Source organism: Siphateles boraxobius, unplaced genomic scaffold, assembly GCF_051911475.1.
Source record: "Siphateles boraxobius isolate OS27281-9 unplaced genomic scaffold, OSU_SipBor_1 7, whole genome shotgun sequence".
Taxonomy (NCBI): domain Eukaryota; kingdom Metazoa; phylum Chordata; class Actinopteri; order Cypriniformes; family Leuciscidae; genus Siphateles; species Siphateles boraxobius.
Genome location: NW_027509197.1, coordinates 11056808 through 11076372, shown reverse-complemented (window position 1 = coordinate 11076372; position 19565 = coordinate 11056808). Strand labels below are relative to the sequence as shown.

Genomic DNA, 19565 nt, shown 5'->3' with positions numbered 1-19565 from the left:
GCCTCAAGAAGCGAGCTTCTAGAGACTGTAATTCCCATGCCAGAGAAGCCGGTTTGAATCCCGCTCGGAGCAGGTCAAGTTACATTTGGTGCCGTGACCCATATGGGAGTGAGGTTTAGGGGGTGAGTGTAAAGGAGGCTAGCTAGTGAGAACTGTGTGGGTAAACCTCACTCCCCTGGCCTCAAGAGGCGGAGATGCCTGTTTGAATCGCTCGGAACAGGTCGAGTAGGACTGGTTATACTATTTGTAACAATATGCAAAGTAATGCACTGAAGGTGCATTTTTATAAATTATCATAAAGGTTTCAACAAAAAACAACACAAATAAAAGGGTCAAATGCTCAATAGGAAGTTTCAGAACATCCCAGTGCCATAGCTGAAATTTGACACCAGAATTAGAATTTTAATTTATTTTAGGGTACTGACCAACATTTAGATATAACGCATTTGTATGACGTTATTGGGTCCGGAAACAAGTAGCCAATGTTACAATGAACAGAAACTACCATGTTTTATAGAAAAAGTTCAATGTTGTCTTAAATGATTCAGTAGTATTTAGTATGTGGAATAAGTAGTGGGACATAAAATTGTTGATAATGTCCCTTTTACTACTTTATTGTGCCTTGCAATATTTCACAAATTGTGATGTAAATATTTTTTATCCATTATGTTTAACAGACAGTGTCTTATACCAATAAGCATTCATTACCCAATGATGTCACAGCCAGAGAGATCCTGATGAGACGGCACACAAGTTTACGTCGCAGCCTCAGAGCTGGAAGCTTCCATGGCACTGTATGTAACACTACATAAATTTATACAGAGCACTTATTTATACAGGGTAAAAAAAAAATAGACAAAAACTTTTGGTTTTTGCTATTTAAAATCAGAACACGTTGCACTGATGAAATGTCTAAAATGTTTACTGTCCTGAATAAGATATTTTGCATAAAAGATGTTGACAATATCCACAAGACAAAAAATTTGCTGAATTTATAAAAATGACCCCGTTAAAAGTTTATGCTTGATTCTTAATACTGCGTGTCGTTACCTGGATGATCCACAACTGTTTTTTTGTTTTATGATGGTTGTTCCTGAGTCCCTTGTTTGTCCTGAGCAGTTAAACTCCCAAATGTTCTTCAGAAAAATCCTCCAGGTCCCGAAAATGTTTCAGTTTTCCAGCATATTTTGTAAATGTGAACCCTTTCCAGCAATAACTGTATAATTCTGAGATCCATTATTTCAAACTCAGGACAATTTAGGGACTCAAAACAACTATTAAAAAAAGGTTCAAAACTGATGTTTCAGGAGGAAACATGATCGGGGGGTGAAAACCTTTTGAATTTGAAGATGAGTGTAAATTGTACTAAATTTGTCTTCATGGAAGCATGTACATCTCTTCAGTTGCTTTTTCTAAGGGCAGTATTAAATAAAAAATAATTGATATTTAAACAAAATAAGGAAAATGTGGACATCTTCATCCTGTTCCAAAGTTTTCACCCACCGGATCTGTATATACTTCTTAATATGGACATGAGAGCCTTATTTTCTGTCATGGACCCTTTCCTTGCTCTTCTCTGCCACACCAGAATGCTGCAAAAATGTCCCAGAAGTTTTTGTCTCTGCCGATGGGTCAGAGTCTGAAGTCTGGATTTCCCCCGAGGAGATTCGGTCACACCGGTGAGAGAATATACAGTATTATATAGCAGGAATTAAAATATCTCTATTTCACCCTCTGGTCCTTGTAGCAAAACAGATTCTACATGTTTTGCATATAGACAGCAACTGACTTACATACAGTAGATGATCTCATAGATTATGTACAAGACCTCCATTCTGTCTCTTCACAATGTAATACTGTTCAACATGATGGAGTGAAATATATCCACTACCGTTCAAAAGTGTGAGGTCTGTAAGATTCGTTAAGATGAAGTCTCTTACACTCAGTAAGCCTGCATTTATTTGATCAAAACTATAGTAAAACCTTTTTCAAATAACGGTTTTCTAGTTTAAAATAATTTGAAACTGTAATTTATTCCTGTGATGGCAAAGTTAACATTTTTAAGCATCATTACTCCAGTCTTCACTGTCACATGCTGGTCAAGAAATGTTTATTTTTAATATCCAATTTGAAAACAGTTGTGCTACTTACTATTTTTGTGGAAACTGATACATTTTTAAGGGTTCTTGGATAATAGACAATTCAAAAGAACAACATTTATTTGAATTTGTTTTTGTGTTTTTTGTCATGTATATTTTGTCATGCTTTTCTAATGAACATCTAGTACAGAGTTGCAAATATTACAACGATTTAGGTCAAGGGATTTTCATAACTATATTGATTTTAAGCATCTGTATAATGACGGTAATATAGATAGTAATCTAAAGTATCTTTCTAGGAGATGGTGATACAGAAACCGAGATTGACTATCCGTCAACCAGGCCTATGTTCAAGCATCCACAGAGATTGTCATCTAAAGCAGTGATGCCTCTAGCTTCCTCTGTGAACACGTTGGATGAACAAAATGAGGAGCAGAGGGGCTATAGGACGTCACATCTGAGGTCAAACATCAGCCATTCAGGGCATCAGACATCAAATCTGCCTCATGGCTCATCTAGAAACTATAGTGGCAAAGACTGTGAGGGTGAAGAGCAGCAATTATGGCTGTCTCCCCACACAGGGGTACAGGAACCGCAGAATGATGTGCAACAGCCTTTGATGAGGAGACCACACTGATCTGTTATATGTGGATGAAATCACACAATTTTGAAGCAAACTAAAACACCTACACTGGAGAGAAAGGGAAGAATTTACTCCATGTTAAACACAATCATAAAATATTCCTATGTGAAAATTTACATAAAAGCTTTCTACGACAGAAATTGTGAAATATAGGTCTTAAAACCACAAACTGTATGCTTCACGTTAATTTAAATTGAGTGCATTGTCATATACAAGTTTTTTATTATTATTTTTTGTAATTCACTGAATTGAACGTTAGCTTTTGGAACTAAAATATTGCTATTCAGAGATTTAACTGGATTTAAGTTAATTACATTATTTAGGCACAGCTAAATATGAATCTGTGAAATTAAACAATTTATTGATCCATGAAAGTGGAATTTGTAGGCTCAGTCTACTTTTATTTTCATTTGTTGGAAAATAAAATATTATGTTCTTAGACAAAACAAAAAAAGTGTTATTTTTCTCAGGTGTGAACACAATTCCTGACATTAAATTTAAAGTAATAATTGTAAAACATAAATTTAGATGATGATAAAAATTGAAACAAAAACAATGCTAAAACAAAATAAACATTTCCCCCACATGCACTACCATTCAAAATTTTGGGGTTGATACAAGTTTTTTATGTTTTTGAAAGAAGTCTCTTATGTTCACCATGGCTGCATTTATTTGATCAAACATGCAGTAAAAACAGTAATAGTGTGAAATATCATTACAATATATTTAAAATAACTTTTCTATTTTAATATTGCATTTATGAAATCTTTTTTAAAATATCTTCACTGTCACTTGATTAATATAATGCATCCTTGCTGAACAATATTATTAAACAACAAACAAAAACGTCATCTTATTGACCCAAAACCTTTGAACAGTAGTGTATCTGATCTATTGTTTAGTTTTTGTATAGTTTTATGGAAAACATTATTGCTAGCTTTTGGAGAACTACAGAAGGAAGTGCGTATTCTGAAGTACACCAATGATAAATAGTGGTAAAACGAGTATCAATGCCACAGTGAGGTAAAACTCAATCCTATAGTAAAGTTTATCCCTCCTAAAATGCTAAATTGATTTCTTGGAAGCATATACGCCTTACCTTTCATGTTTATTAGACTTTTAGTGTAAAATTTGGCCAGGGAACACAGATAAGTTTTTCAACGATGAATGTCCCACTTCTGATGTTTTGAAAGAATATCCTTGGTTTCCCATATAGGTTCACTTCAATGCTGTGATAGCCGTCGCTATGGGAACACCTCCGTTGTGATGTATGTCTGAAGCCCATATACCATCACGCCATTAATTGGCCAGTGGCGCTAAACAACGCCCGAAGATATCCGTCACAAATGCTTCATATTAATATGCTACGTGCCAATTCATCAGCTTTCATTTCCTTCAGGAAGAGAATTTTCTGTTGCCCGTCGGAAAGAGATTCGTGTTCTAAGCCTGCTATTTTAGAGCAGTATATTACTTCTCTCAGGCGGACACAATGAATTTCCGAAAGTGTATGGATACATTGCGACATGTTCATCACAAGCTCATGATGACAGGTGAGTGGAGCTTATAGCGGCCTATCTGATTGTTGTCTCTGTGATAACTTGTGTTTGTAAGTGTTGTGCTCTAGACTCGCTTTCTTTCTGAGGATTTTCTTTCTGGCGATTTGGTCAATGGGACTGCTATTTTACTGTCATCAGCCACATTTATCATGCAACATGGTTTTTGGCGCTTCATGCTACCAACACTATTTTGCATGACTAATTACTCCATTCTTGTCAGCCCAACTGAAAATGCATTGAGCTGAACAATTGTGTGAATGAGTTCACATGTAAGAGTAATTTTCATATGGCAAGCTATTTTAGTGCTCACCATGGTCAGCCTCACGTCATGTGATCGAATCGCTTCACATGACTTGCTGCATTTATGTGCTAGAGCATACATGCACTATAAATGTTTTGCACTTGCTACCAAAAGTGATTTGCATGACTAATTACTCTGTTCTTGTTATCTCCGCTGTTGCGTTGAGCTGGAATATTTGAGTGAATGTGTTAGCGCTTAAGAACAATTTCCTATGGCAACCTCTAAATGTATTTGCTTCTCTGTCAGCCTGTTACGCCGCTTGTTGCATTTCGGACTGATTTTGACTATTCTCCACGCCTTAGCTTTTGGAGTTTTTTTCCCACCACTCAGGTGTCTTGGGGCCTCACGTGGGAGGATCAGTCTTTTCTATGGTTACACCATCTACCTTCTACGGTGACCACCCGTTTCGGCAGGATTTTTCCCACAATGGGAAAAATCTTGACCTTTAGACAAGAAATGCTGTCACTTCTAAGAAATACCCTGGTTTGCATCCGATTTGGACTTGCGTCACCTAAATCTTGGAGTAAGCAAATTCAAAATGCTGACGTTAAAGTCCATCTTGTCTCAATCCAAACCGGAGATTGGTTCGTGAACATCGATCTAAGGATGCGTACTTCCACATCCAGATCATCAAGAGACACAGGAAGTTCCTGAAGTTTGCTTTTGGAACAAAGCTTACCAATACTGCAATCTTCAGTTTGGACTGGCTTTGGCTCCTCGAACACTCACAAAGTGTATGGACATGACTCTGGCCCCGTTGTGGCCCCAGGGTGTCTGAATTTTGAATTATCTGGACGATTGGCTGATATTAGCTCAATCACAAGGTTCAGAATTAGCTCATTGAGATTTCTTACTAAATCACTGAAGAGTCTAGGATTACTTTTGGCTTGGATCCTCGCACGAACATGTAGGTTTATGCTGCACACTGATGGGTCTTATGGCAGCAGCGTCCCCTTTAGTTCAGTTGGGCGTGCTCCACATGAGACCATTGCAGTGGTGGATCGAAAGCCAAGGGATCTCACCTCACTGCCAGCCTCTATGCTGAGTCGTGATTAAGTGCAGAGGCTCAAATGAGTCCAGCTTTTTGCGTGTTGTTGTCCTAAAACTATCACGACAGACACATCCCTCACGGACTAGGAGGCAGTTCTGGTCTCTCGGCTGAGATTGCAGACACCAATTTTGACTCTAGGGCCCCCTCTACGAGGTGCCTGAATGCTTTTAAGTCGAAGCTTTTTACCTCTTGGTGCAGGCAGCGTGACCTGGACCCAGTTCATTGCCCTGTAGGTTCAATACTGCAGTTCGTGCGGAGTTGGATTTTTTTTTTAGCGGGGACAGCCCCTTCCACTTTATCTATCTATTGTCCTGAAGGGTCTAGCAGGCCATCCATTTGAGCCACTGGAGGTGGTATATTGTCAGATACGTTTTTGACCCTTAAGATGGTCCTTTTTGGTGGCTCTATCCTCGACCTAGGCCGGGGTACATTCCTACGGTTGCGTCGCATTTCGGTTCAGCAGGTGGTCATGGAGGCTTTTTCCCCTCCTGATTCGGGGACTGGGAGTGATGTACAACCTCTTTGCCTTTGCCCGGTGAGGGCGTTGAAGACCTATGTCAACCACACAGTTGTCAAAACCGCACTGTTTTTGCGGTAAAAACAAAGGAGCTGCTGTCACCAAACAGAGGATGTCTCATTGGGTGATAGAGGTTATCTCTGCGACCTATGAGGCGTATGGCATGGCTTTCCCTCTAGGTGTGCGTGCTCATTCCACCAGAGGAATGGCTTCTTCTCAGGCTCTTTAAGGGCTCTTCTTTGGAAGATATTTGTGTTGCGGCATGATGATCCTCTCCGAACACCTTTATCAAGTTCTGTGGTCTGGATGTGAAGATGGCTCCTGGCTCGCAGGTTTAATTTGCATGTGCAGACTCTTTTCTCAGACTTCTAGCTATCTTCAGGTATGGGAAGGCATAATGGTATATTGTTCCCATAGCGATGGCTATCGCAGCGTTGAAGTGAACCTATGAAAGGAAACGTCTCGTTTACTTATGTAACATTGGTTCCCTGAATTTGGAACGAGACGCTACGATTCCGGCCTTTCACATACCTTTCGATAATTGCTTCCTTCGTCACAGAAATCTGATGAAATGGTGCATAGCATGCTGATATGAAGCCTACGTGATGTACTTATTGGGCGGTGTTAAGTGCTACTGGCCAATAAATGGCATGATGGTGTTAAGGCTTCAGACATTCGTCACACCGAATGTGTTCCCATAGAGACGGCTATCGCAGCGTCTCGTTCCCTATTCAGGGAACCAATGTTACATACGTAACCGAGATGTTTTAAACTAGTTTTGTCATTGGTGTTGGACCATTTAACATCAAAATGTTCTGACATAAACATTCATCTTATTAGACTTTGCATCAGACTCTGCCAGTCTGCATTTGTACAGGCAGTTGCTCTCTTTCAGCATGGCGGCACAGGAGGCAGCCTTACTGACGGGCGTCTCTCACATTGACATCCTGACATTCTATAGCTGGTATACAGATCGAAACTCCCACAATCACATTACCTGAGAGGAAAAAAAGACAGCTGCCATCACAGTCCTTTATCTTTCCTTCACTTTAAGTGGTTTACACCTCATTGTTTGGGACTCTTGTCTTTAGCCTTTGTCTTACTGTCCCACTTAGGAGTCCTCACGAGTAGCAAGCCCACAGCTAGCAGACCCAGCACGACCCCCAAACTAGGAGGTCCACAGGGGCTGAATTCTTGAGCCAGACCAGACAGCAGTGGTGCAAGGACACGTCCCACAGCTGTGACTGACTGTCCTGCTCCGATTAACGTCCCACTAGCTTGGGCTCCCCCACGCTGCAGCTCCAAGTCGGTGATGCAAGTGCGGCCAATAGTGGTAGAGATTGCAAAAAATGTGGAGGTCAGTAGGACCTGCCAAACATTGGGTGCCGTGGCATACAGGAAGATCAACGTGCAGGTGAGCGCTGTAGAGTGCAACAATAAAGCAGACATGTTGTTTCCATAGAGCTGTGTTACGGGTCCCACCAAGCAGCCAGCAAGGGCTCCCAACATACTGCTGTAGCTGATCAAATATCCAGTCATCTTTGGTTTGAGCTGAAAACGCTCCTCCATCGCTAAGGAGAAGTTACTGTAGTACAGCATTATAGATACAGCCATTAAAAGCCGCACCAGGAACACGTCCCACATATCCGAGGATGCCACCATACAGATCCGCATCCACACTGAGGTCAGCTGTCTCCAGGCAGACTGGAAGATAGACATGTCCCTCCAGCCCCATCCTCCATTTGCTCGACTATGTACTGCAGGTGCATTAGGATGCCGAGTGTAGTTTTTGTCTGAGCAGTTCTGCTGGACTGAGTTCTTTAACCCATCATAGGTTTTGGTTTTACTATTAGCATTTGCATCTATACGGTGATTTAGTGTCTCGCTCCACGGTAACATCCAGACCAAACCTGAGAAGACAATATCTGGGTAAGTAAACTGTAGTTTGTTGCTGTGTAGTAGACATCTGAAGGGATCACTTGTGAAAAAGAAATTTACTAAATTGTATTAAATGTGTTCAATAGAAATGATTGTTCAATAGAAAGGACAATAAAGTATTTTAGTTTACCATAAATGCTTGTCAATGCATTCGGTAGAACACAACCATATTTCAAAGAATAGAAGAAAAACAATATGAAAGTACATCTTTATATTTAATTAAGTCCTACAACCCCAAATCAGAAAAAGTTGGGACATTTTGTAAAATGCAATAAAATCAAGAATCTGTTATTTGTTCATTCTTTTTAACCTTTTTTTAACTGACAAAAGTACAAAGAAAAGTTTTCCGATGTTTTCAATGACCAACATAATTGTATTTTGTAAATATGAAAAATTTTTGATTTTGATGGCTGCAACACATCCTAAAAAAATTGGGACAGAGACATGTTTACCACTGTGTCACATCATCTTAATTACACTTTTTAATCATTTGGGAGTTGAGGATACTAATTGTTGGAGTTTTGCTAGTGGAATATTTGCCCAATCTTGTCTGATACAAGACAGCCGCTCAACAGTCTGTGGTCATCATTGCCTGATTCTCCTTTTCATGATGGGTCATACATTTTCCATAAGAGACATATCTGGACTGCAGTAAACCGGCAGGCATATCCCCTCTATGGTGCAGAGTGTCTATAAACCACCCAGTTTTAGCATGTGCAGAATGAGGCCTGGCACTGTCTTGCTTCCCAGGAAAGATGTCATCTTGATGGCAGTTTATGTCTCTGTACAATCCAAATACATGCCTCCATGTCAATGGTACCTTCACAATAATGCAAGTTACCCATACCGTTTGCAATGATGCACCTCAATACCAGGACAGATGTTTGCTTTTGCTTAAAAAGACTGAGAAGCACTTTTACACCCAAACATGATACCCTCAACTATTACCAATTCACCTGCTCATTGTGGACTGTTTCAAAAGAGTTGGATAATCTAATTTGGATAATCTTTTCACTTTTATTTGGTCTCTGTCCCAACTTTTTTGGGGTGTGTTGCAGCCATCAAAATCAAAATTTGTTCATATTTACAAAATACAATTATGTTGGTCAGTGAAAACATTGGAAAACGTTTCTTTGTACTTTTGTCAGCTAATAAAAGGTTAAATAGAATGAACAAATCACAGATTCTTGATTTTATTGCATTTTACAAAATGTCCCAACTTTTTCTGATTTGGGGTTGAACTTAAGTGGGTCAAAAAAGCACTCTAAATTTCAGCTAACTGCATTTAATATAAATTCAAACTATATTTTAATGTAATTACAATTAACATGAAATTAAGTGTCAGAAAACATTACATTAAATTCGCACTTAAAGGGTTAGTTCGCCCAAAACTGAAAAGTGTCCCATAATTTAATCACCCTCAAGCCATCCTAGGTGTTTATGACTTTCTTCTTTCAGCCAAACACAATTAGAGTTGTATTAAAAATTAGATTTTGAAGCCCAACAAAGTGCATCCATCCATCCATCATAAAAGTAATCCATATGGCTCCAGTGGGTAACTAAAGGCCTTCTGAAGTGAAGTGATGCATTTTTGTAATAAAAATATCCATATTTAAAACTTTATAAACTACTGAAATTTATTGAAAAGATTTCTGGTACAGGATATACTATCCTCTATTCCAGACTCTAAAAAACACAACAAATATATTTACATGTATATAAATTCACATTTTAACATTTTATAAAAAACACATTAATTTCATAATTGAAGTTTTTTTTTTACAATCATAAATAAATGACATAAAATTAATTACATTAGTTACTGACCAGCTTTATAATTATAAATAACACCTTTTGACAGGCAAAATGCATCCAACCTGTTCTTAAAGGAATTAATAGAAGGGGAACACACCACTTCTTCAGGAAGTTCATTCCATGATTTTACCGCACAGAGTGTAAAAAAGTTCTTTCTCTTTTCAGACAGACATGTTCTAGGGTAGAGTTTTAAAGAATTCCCTCGTGTCTCGTACATATTGTTCCAAAACTGAAAGATAGGTTCAACTGTTACACCGTATATTCCCTGTACAAGCTTATATACCTGAATCATATCTCCTCTATACCTCATTACCTCCTAAATTTGAGAGTTGGTAAACTTAATTCCCTCAATCTATCTTCATACGACATATTTTTCATTCCTGGAATTAATTTAGTGGCTCTTCTCTGAACCCTTTCAATTTTTTCGACATATTTTAATTTATATGGGCACCAGACTGAGCTTGCATATTCAAGATGTGATCTTACCAGGGATTTATACAATGGTAAAAATATATCCTTACCTAAATTTTGAAAAGTTCTTCTTATTATTGCCATCATAGATGTTGCTTTTTTTAACATTTTCAGAAATATGTGTGTGGAATTCAAGTGATCCATCCACCACAACACCTACGTCCCTCTCCTCATGTACAGGATTAACCACTATATCCCCAACTACATAGTTGGCTACAGTGTAATTTTTTCTCCCAATATGTAAATGTTTACATTTTTCGGGATTCATCTTTAATAGCCACTGATCACACCATTTGCTCATGCTACATAGATCTTCTTGAAGATGGGCTCGGTCTGTGTCACTTGTTATTATTCTGAAAATTTTTGTATCATCCGCAAAAAGGTAAACATCAGATTGTATCACATCTGGCAGATTGTTTATATATATTACAAATAAAACAGGGTCCAAGACTGACCCCTGTGGGACCCCAGATGTCACCAGTTTCCAATCTGAGGCAGCACCATTCACTACCACCTGTTGTTTTCTATTGTGCAAAAAATCCTGTATCCAATAAATAACTCTGTTGTCTAAACAATAGGATTTTAACTTTGATAGTAGTCTTTTATGCGGGACAGTATCAAAGGCTTTTTGAAAGTCCTCCAGATAAATACAATCCACTGCTTGTCCTCCATCCAAAGCTTGTGACCATTTATCAAAAACTGTGAGTAACTGAAGAGACTAGAATCTAGAATCAAACTAGAATCATTAGCTTCCGTACGCGAGTCAAGTTCCGGCCGAAGGTTGACCTCTGACCCGACGCATGACGTATTGATGAATGCGGAAGCGCAGAGGATAGAGCAAAACAAAATACCGGTCACGAATTAGAAGTCTTAAACGAGAATTTTTAAAGAGAAATGTCAGAGGAGCTTGAGTTTTTTGCCCACCCCTATTTGTTTTAACCGCGAGAGGCGTCTACTCTTACCTAAGCTTATGCTACTCTTATATCATATGTCATATGTCGGAACTCGACTCTCTTGACAACGCGAGGAAAGTTTATAAAGTTATAATTATTTTTTTCTTACAAAAACACATCGTTTCCCTTCAGAAGGCCTTTATTAACCCCCTGGAGCAGTATGGGTTACTTTTATGATGGACTGAGGACTGATTTTTGGGCTTCAAAATCTCAGTTACTATTCACTCTCATTATAAAGCTTAAAGAGACAGAATATTTTTTAATATAACTCTGATTGGCAGAAAGAAGAAAGTCATATACTCCTAGGATGGCTTGAGGGTGAGTAAATTATGGGATTATTTATTTTTTGGGTAAACTAACCCAAGTGAAAAAAAACCTATACCAAAATATATTTAAAATACATTAATTTCATACTATGTATAGTAAAAATCCATTAACATATTTACTGACACATCACTTGAGACTAACCTACAGGGCAATGAGACTAACTAATTAAACTTTATTTGGAGTACTTCTTTATTGAACAATGCACATTTATTAATATTAAGCCTAAAATGTGTTTTAAGATCACTATAAGGATAGTATGATCTCTGTATAATATCATTCTTTAAATGCAAGATATTTAAAGTATACTTGCAATAGTTTCACTTCAGCACAATCAATATATTAAAATATCTTTAGTTGGACCTTAGCACTATTTCTGGATAACTAAAGTATATTAAGTAAAAAATCCAATTTAGCAGACTTTAAGTATGCCAATTTAGAATACTAAAAGTACAATTGCAGGATATTTATATTAAGTACATAAATATGTACATGTATTTGTAGTATACTTAGCATAAAATAAATTTATTTAAAATATAAATTAAAATATATTTATTTTTCACTAGGGACCCCTTTTAGTATGATTTTTAAAGTATATTATTTCAATAAAAAAGTTTTTTTTTAAAGTATGCTAAAGTGTACTTCTTTTTAATAAGGGATAGTTTAAAAATTCTGATCATTTACTCATTCTCATGTCATTCCAAACTCATGTCTTTCTTTCTTCAGTGGAACAAAAAGATGACATTTAGCAGAATGCCAATGCTGCTCTTTTCCATGCAATTACTGTAAAATGAATAAGGACTGAAGCTTTCAAGCTTCAAAAGAAGATACATGAAAAATGGTTTGGACTTCAGACATCAGTTCTCTCATGATATGGCTTCAAACTTGGTATACAGTTCATATACTGTACATATGAAGCACCTTTATAATTCTTCATGGTCCTTTTGTGTCTTATTTGAAGATTGAAAGCTTCAGCTCACATTCATTGCAATTGAATGGCAAACAGTCTTCAACATTTTCCCGTTTGTGTTCAGAGGAAGAGAGTCATGTTGTTTTGGAATGAGGTGAGTAAACAATGACAAATGTCCTTGGGTGAACTATCCCTAATGCATTACAAAATAACAGCAATCTCATAAAACATTGCTTGTTGTCTGTACTTTTAAGGAATAAGTTACTTCCTTTAATCATATAACTACTGTCAGTCTTGCTCACCTGCATTTAGAAAGAAAATGGCTGCACAGACGAATGAGGATAAGTAAAACCCCCCCTCATGTTCAGTTAGATATCCACCCACCACTGGTCCCAGGATGAATCCCACACTTGAGGCTGCATTAAAGTGACCCATCACTAGAGGCCGTTCTTTCTCCGACACAAGATCTGACAGGAGCGCTCGGCAGATAGACAGGGAGTGTTTAAAGAGCCCTTTCGACAGAAAAAGAAATCACATTAATGTGTGACTTGAAGCAATAATGCACATCCTAATTTGCTACATGAACAAAAGTGCTCAACTACTCACCCACTGGTATCCTGGCCAGAACAAAGAGAGCAATACTAGTGGACAGACCCAGCAGGCCATATCCAAAGGCACTGAGCAAAAGGCACGTCAGTAGTGAATAGCGCCTCCCAACCACATCACTCCAACTTCCCTGCCGACGAAACAATATAAGATACAATGAAAGATACCTGTATATAAAATAAGTCATTTTCACTAATAAGTCTCCATGGAGAAATAAACACAGAATTGCAGGCCGTAACGCTAATCCACAAGGATGACGAAGAGAGATGAAGAAGATCAAATTTCAGCATGGTTTTATTTGGGTGTGTTGTAGTTCGGTTCGCTTGGATCATTTGGTCCAGACCAAAAAAATAAAATAAACATGTAGTCCTGGCCCATCTACTCACCTAGCATTCACAATGGCATTTTAACACTGCACCTAAGGGCATAGGGATATGTTCACAACCTGATTGGTCTGCTTTTATTTTGTATATTTTGCAACGGAACTTATCGAACATCCAAATCAATGTTGTGTGTTGGGATAAATGTGCTTGTTGAATGTGCGTAGCCTACATATGATGGTATTTTAACCAGCTGGGAACTCTTGAAGAGCTTATAAAATGTGTCAAGGAGTCAAAATAGCAGCAGGAATCCCTCAGTCACACACACAAACGAAGACCTGCTGCGTGGAGATTTTGTACCGAGCTGTGATGGGCAACATCGCAACTATGACGAAAAAAAAAAAAAAAAAACAGGTATGCGTAAGCATTCTGTCCATTTTAGGGTCGTATCTTGTGACATCATGTCCAGTTTTTGGTTTGTTTACATGCCTTTGGTCTGAGTTGCATTCATATTTCATATTTTATGCTAGGCACAAACATTTCAAAGACTTAAGAAGGAATTATGAAATTAAAAATGAACATAATGAATTCCTACTTAAGTGGGTCAACTATAAAGTTCGGCTAATTATATTTAATATGATTACATTTTCATTTGATTGCAATTAACATGCAATTTAGTATCAGTAAACATTACATTACATTCAGTTAAGCACTTAAGTAGGCCTTTATTCTTTTAAAATATTACTTAAGTTATAAATACTGCTTTAAAAAAGTTTGCTAAAGTGTATTTCTATTCCACAATTAAGGTAGTAGCAGCTAATGTGAAAATCTTATGTAGAATGTGACCATGTAAAGATGCTGTAAGTAATGCTAGGTCTTTTGCTAAACAGCTAAACCTCCTTAATCCTAGCAAAACAGCTAATCTTAGCAAAATAGATCTTTCCAAAACCCTGCCCTCCATGTCTAACCCAAAGATTTAAAATGACTGACATGTTGAGTCCTATGTTCAGATTCTTTTTGTTGTTAACAGATCCAAGTGACTTCAGGACAGTAGCATATCCCCGAAGGGGGCCGGTTAAGGAATTGTTGATTTGTTGCTCTAATTGATAGATTAAACTGCTGCAGAGTAAAATGCAATGGCTGTTTCAATTGGTTGGATTAACGTGTTGTGCGTAGATTATACACTGTCACGTGAGAATTCATTAACATGCGCTGACAATGGCGGATGCAAAAAGTTTGCTTAAATATTATGCTTTTTCAAGAAATCACAGAAAGATGAGTGAGGAGAAGAAAAAGTGCTATTTACTGTACATCTGAGCCTACTTCACCTTCCCACAAGGAGACAGCGAGTGAAGCGGCACCTGAGGCTTAATCTTATTCAGTTTTTCTCCATTCACAGAAACGCTGCAGGTGCGTGATGTGCGAATCTTCATGTTCTGTTGTTTATGCTGCTACTTGCACATGACAAACTGAACAAAACAAATTTTGTTATTTTCAATGGGTGACAATTATCCATTCTAACTTAATTCTAATTAAACATAATTTTATCGGTTGTTGGTCAGGAAAACCCCCAGAATTGAACATATGTGACCCTGGATTACAAAACCAGTCATATGGGTCATTTTTTTTTAAATTGAGATTTATACATCACATGAAAGCTGAATAAATAAGCTTTAGTAAGCCATTGATGTATGGTTTGTTAGGATAGGACAATATTTGGCCGAGATACAACTATTTGAACATCTGGAATCTGAGGGTGCGAAAAAATCGAAACATTGAGAAAATCACCTTTAAAGTTGTCCATTTATGTTCGCGATTGTGCTGTATTAAAAAAATAAATGTTTTATACATTTAAGGTAGGAAATTTACAAAATATCTTCATGGAACATGATCTTTACTTAATATCCTAATGATTTTTGGCATAAAAGAAAAAAATATAATTTTGACGCATACAATGTATTGTTAGCTATTCCCACAAATATACCCGTGCTACTTAAGACTGGTTGTGTGATCCAGGGTCACATATGCAGTATATATTTAGCCTATATATATCATTTTAAGATGCCGCCCCCCCCCCCCCCCCCCCCACAAAAAAAATATTCTGGCTATGCCACTGCTTCAGGACACTACATATAGGACACTATATGTCACTCAGCTAGTATGACATTGTTTGCGTGCAAATCATTGCAAAACCTTTGAGTCAGAATCTTAGTTGTTTAGCATTTCACTAAAGAAAGCTACAATTTATAGCCTACAGGCAGACGGATCGAACCTCACAAATGAAACGGCTCAGGCTTGCCTGAGGCAAGCACTACAGGCATCTCCATACCAGCACTCATTAGACTGGGGTATCACACACACACAGGCATAATGCAATAAAAACTTAAATTGGATTTACTATGTTCTCTCTGTTTCTGGCCTACAGGCATGTCATAGAGGCTCACTATTCCTGTCTGCTATCTCTATGCGTAACATTCAAGAGAAGACAAACATCTCATTCACTTCTTAACTAGCCCCGTGACCTTCAGGCTTTAACCACTTTAAATATGTGTGTGTCGTGTGTCTGTCAATGGTAATATGATGACTCATTTTACAGTAACACACTCCAGAGTGCAATATCCAGTTTGAGGTGTAATGTTGATTGTAATAAACAATTACTGTGATATGTGCTTTAAACTCTGTGGAGACAAATCGGAAGAAGTAAACATGAATAATTAAATTGAGAGTTATCATGTAGCACACAAAAACACACTACTTACCACAACAGTGCTAGAGAAGAATTGTAATACTCCATAGGTAGATCCTGCAACAATGGGAAACAGCATTTTTATTTGTCATGACAGCAGAGGGAAACATCACTAAATAAATTAATCACAATAAAAAAGAATATTTTTAGTTTCACAATCAAGCGGTTGAGGCAACGAGACCTTGTGATCACAATTTAATGAAATCAGTGAAAATTGCTTTTGAGCTGGTGATTTCCACTGACATTATATGGGCCGTATTTAAGCAGCCCTTTTAATCAGAGACGAGGCGCAGGCAATCTACTGCTGATTTCAAAGACCTGCTTGTCTTTGCCCTAAAAATTACAATCCGCCAGCAATGAAGTCATCTGTTGACTGAAAAAGTAAGAAAAGTAAATTGGCTCTATTGAGAACATGATGTGCAGAATTAAACATCATTGGACTTATACATTTACAAAAACACAATAAAATTAATTTGCACTAATTGTATCAATGGAATTGATTTTGTGCACCCTCACTATTCAGACCTACAGCTGCAACATTCTCATTAGAAAACATATTAATTCAGCAAGACCTGAAAAAGATACCAATATTGATGTGGCAAACTGCATTAATGAATTTTATAAAATCGATACTCTAATTCTAGGAGCATTTGAAAGCAAACCTGTATGACTGTTGGTCTACAGTGTTTGGCAACAGCCTACATTTAAAATAATGAATTTTAAAACTTGACAGAAAATTAATCAAATTATTTACACATGCACACACAATTTTAAAATTCTACAATTATTTGGTAGATTTTTGTTCAAAAAACAATTTGGTTGTTTTTTGTCCCTTGATAGTTTGAGAGTCCTAAATGAGAGCCTTTTCTCTTAATCGCAGCAGAAAAGAAGCTGTCTAACTCATTTTCATACTGGTTAATAATGACAACAATTTTCTAAACTAGTTTGTAATAGTGAAATATGCTACTAATACTGAAACTCAGTGCCACCATGTAATTTAAAGTCACCATGAAATCGAAATTTAATAGAATATTGCAGTATTTATAATAAATGATTTATCCGTGCACATTATGTGCCCTCATAATCTTTAATCGAAATATCTTCTCCTCCCGCTTGCAGCAACATCTCTTCTCTGATGACGTGTTCACTGGTGTGATCAACCGGTCACTCACATGACATCACAGCAATAGCAAACCACAACCATCCAATGATCCAATCAATTCCTGCTAAAAAAATGTCCTGCGATAAGCCGTTTCACCAAGATATACAGTACATCCCGATAGGACAGAAAAGACGATCGCAAGCTCCTTTTTTTATGCCGACTTTAACAACAACACCAGAGACTTACCTATAATCCCAGCCACTGTAGGACTTGCTCCCAGAAACTTCACATGATGACTCAGCAAAGGGATAATCATACTGACCCCAAAGAGATCCTGAAAACACACACACATAAAATGGATTTATACGTCAGCAAAGCAAACTCAGCTCAAGAAACAGATTTCTAGTATTTAAAGGGATAGTTCACCCAAAAATGAAAATTCTGTCATCATTTACTCAACCTTAAGTTGTTCCAATCCTGTATGAATTTCTAATTCCAAACACAAAATAAGATATTTTGAATATGGATAATCAAACAGTTGATGGGTCCCACTGTCTTACCCCTTTGACCCCCCAAAAATGCTATGGAACTGTTTGGTTACAGACATTTTTAAAAATATCTTCTTTTGTGTTCAGCAGAAGAAAGAAATTCTTTCATGTTTGGAATTTGAGGGTGAATAAATTATGACAGAATTGTTTTTTTTTTTGGGTGAACTATCCCTTTAAGACTATGATTAGAGTCTAATTACAGCAGATTTAATTTTGAGATGGCTAGAATATGGAATTGAATTGACTAATTACATGAATCCTGAATTGCATTTCAGACCTATACAAAGTTTTTTTTTTGTGGGTTCTATGACATAAAATGGAAATTTATGACATTTTAATACTTTTTCACATTTCTAAAATGAATTTCACCACTTGGTTTCTCATTAATGTCTATAAATAAAAAATAAAAAATCTGAATTAAAACTCAATGATGATTCTGAGGTGAAGTTTGCCAACGATAAAAAAGGACTACTCAAGTTCATTAAAATATCTTCCCAGACAACTGAACACATTCTTTTATTTAAAACTAATAACAGAACTATGCTTTCTGGAAGTAGGCCTAGTTCTTCAAAATCCTAAAAAACACACAAAGAATGATTGACTTCATGATTCACCAGCTAAATGAATGGATGAATGAATGAATGAATGAATGAATGAATGAATGAATAATGTGTGTCATTTGTCTTTACAGTAAGAAAATAAAATGTCGGTTGGCTTAAATAGGCTGTAGGCAATACTGAAAAAGCCTTTCGCCGTTGAGCCTGTTTATCTAGATGTGTGGGTGTTCTGCAGTCAGGCAAGCCAAGAACTTGATTGAAGTCACACCGTACCTCAATCCAGTGTCACGGCACTTTCTATAAAACTAAAACTTTTAATCTGAGAGAAACTATGGGTGAATTAAAACCTTGAAGAACTCAATGTGCCTGATAGGGAAAGAAGTGGAGAGACAATGTGTTGTTCTCATGGGTGTAACCAAAATCCACAGACAGGACAAAAAAGATGTCTACACATGCAAACATATAAGATGCTAAAGCATCTATTATGTAAAATCCTGATTTTGAAAGACCAAATCTGAAAATATTGTTTTCATACAGACCACTAAATTATGAATATCTTGCTTATGTAAATCAATGAGCCTTTGTAAACAAGTCTTATATTTCAACAGTTCTAGAAAATTCTTCTTATCTAAGTGTTAAAAATGAATACATGGTAATCTTTGTCATGTCATGAGCTACTGAGAATACGACAATATGAAAATATGGATCAGATGTGTAGAACAGGGGCATCAGATCTATGCAAACTTATTGACAGCAGCTTAAAAATGATGTAATTGCGATCAATAACATACAGAAGAGCTCTGACCATCGGCAAATATAAAAGAGGATACTCACCATGAATCCCACCACGTATATACATCGTATGATGCGTTTTGGTCTCAGTCGTTTGTGGGTAATGGCACATTTAGAGTTATTCATTCTCCCGCATTGACAGAACTGCAGTCAATGCGGAAGCGATGGAAAGCGTTGCTATGCTGCTCTTTACGAGACACCACGAGGATCAGACCATCTGTCCCTTTAAAAGGGGAGCATGATGTGTATCCACAGTAATATCCTACTGGAAATCACGAATATTCTGTGCTGACTGTGTTTATTTAATTGAAAGAGT

At 37.2% G+C, this 19565-nt stretch overlaps 3 protein-coding genes across 5 annotated transcripts in view; 1 reads left to right on the top strand and 2 right to left on the bottom strand.

Annotated features, from left to right (window-relative positions):
• The window catches only part of slc9a2 (solute carrier family 9 member 2), a 22653-nt gene extending 19457 nt beyond the window's left edge, over positions 1-3196 (top strand). For both annotated transcript variants that reach the window (XM_077216553.1, XM_077216552.1), the window contains exons 10-12: positions 678-794; positions 1589-1679; positions 2399-3196. In XM_077216553.1, the coding sequence (XP_077072668.1) occupies positions 678-794; positions 1589-1679; positions 2399-2736 (546 nt within the window). In that variant the 3' untranslated portion in view covers positions 2737-3196. The remainder of the gene's footprint in view (positions 1-677; positions 795-1588; positions 1680-2398) is intronic.
• LOC143723235 (nucleoside hydrolase) overlaps positions 1-19565 on the bottom strand; it is a 337001-nt gene that overhangs the window by 95873 nt on the left and 221563 nt on the right. The window lies entirely within an intron of this gene.
• slc67a2 (solute carrier family 67 member 2) lies at positions 3123-19565 on the bottom strand. 2 transcript variants are annotated; one of them, XM_077216556.1, is made up of 7 exons: positions 19292-19412; positions 17599-17686; positions 16264-16307; positions 14833-14973; positions 13185-13314; positions 12881-13090; positions 3123-8077 (listed from the first exon to the last, which is right to left on the bottom strand). In XM_077216556.1, exons 4-7 carry the CDS (start codon positions 14935-14937, stop codon positions 7233-7235), a joined length of 1290 nt encoding a protein of 429 aa, XP_077072671.1. In that variant the 5' UTR covers positions 14938-14973; positions 16264-16307; positions 17599-17686; positions 19292-19412; the 3' UTR covers positions 3123-7232. The 2 variants fall into 2 exon arrangements, with proteins under 2 accessions (XP_077072671.1, XP_077072669.1); XM_077216554.1 differs by lacking the exon at positions 14833-14973 and having other exon boundaries at positions 19292-19565.

Bases quoted from the DNA above. Each gene is read 5' to 3' on its own strand.
- slc67a2 (XM_077216554.1), bottom strand. From the start codon at position 19,375: ATGAATAACTCTAAATGTGCCATTACCCACAAACGACTGAGACCAAAA. The intron at 16,308-17,598 runs GTAAGTCTCTGG...CCATTGTTGCAG, and splicing joins TACAGTGGCTGGGATTATAG to GATCTACCTATGGAGTATTA. The intron at 8,078-12,880 runs GTGAGCAAGACT...TTGTCTTCTCAG, and splicing joins CATTTTCTTTCTAAATGCAG to GTTTGGTCTGGATGTTACCG.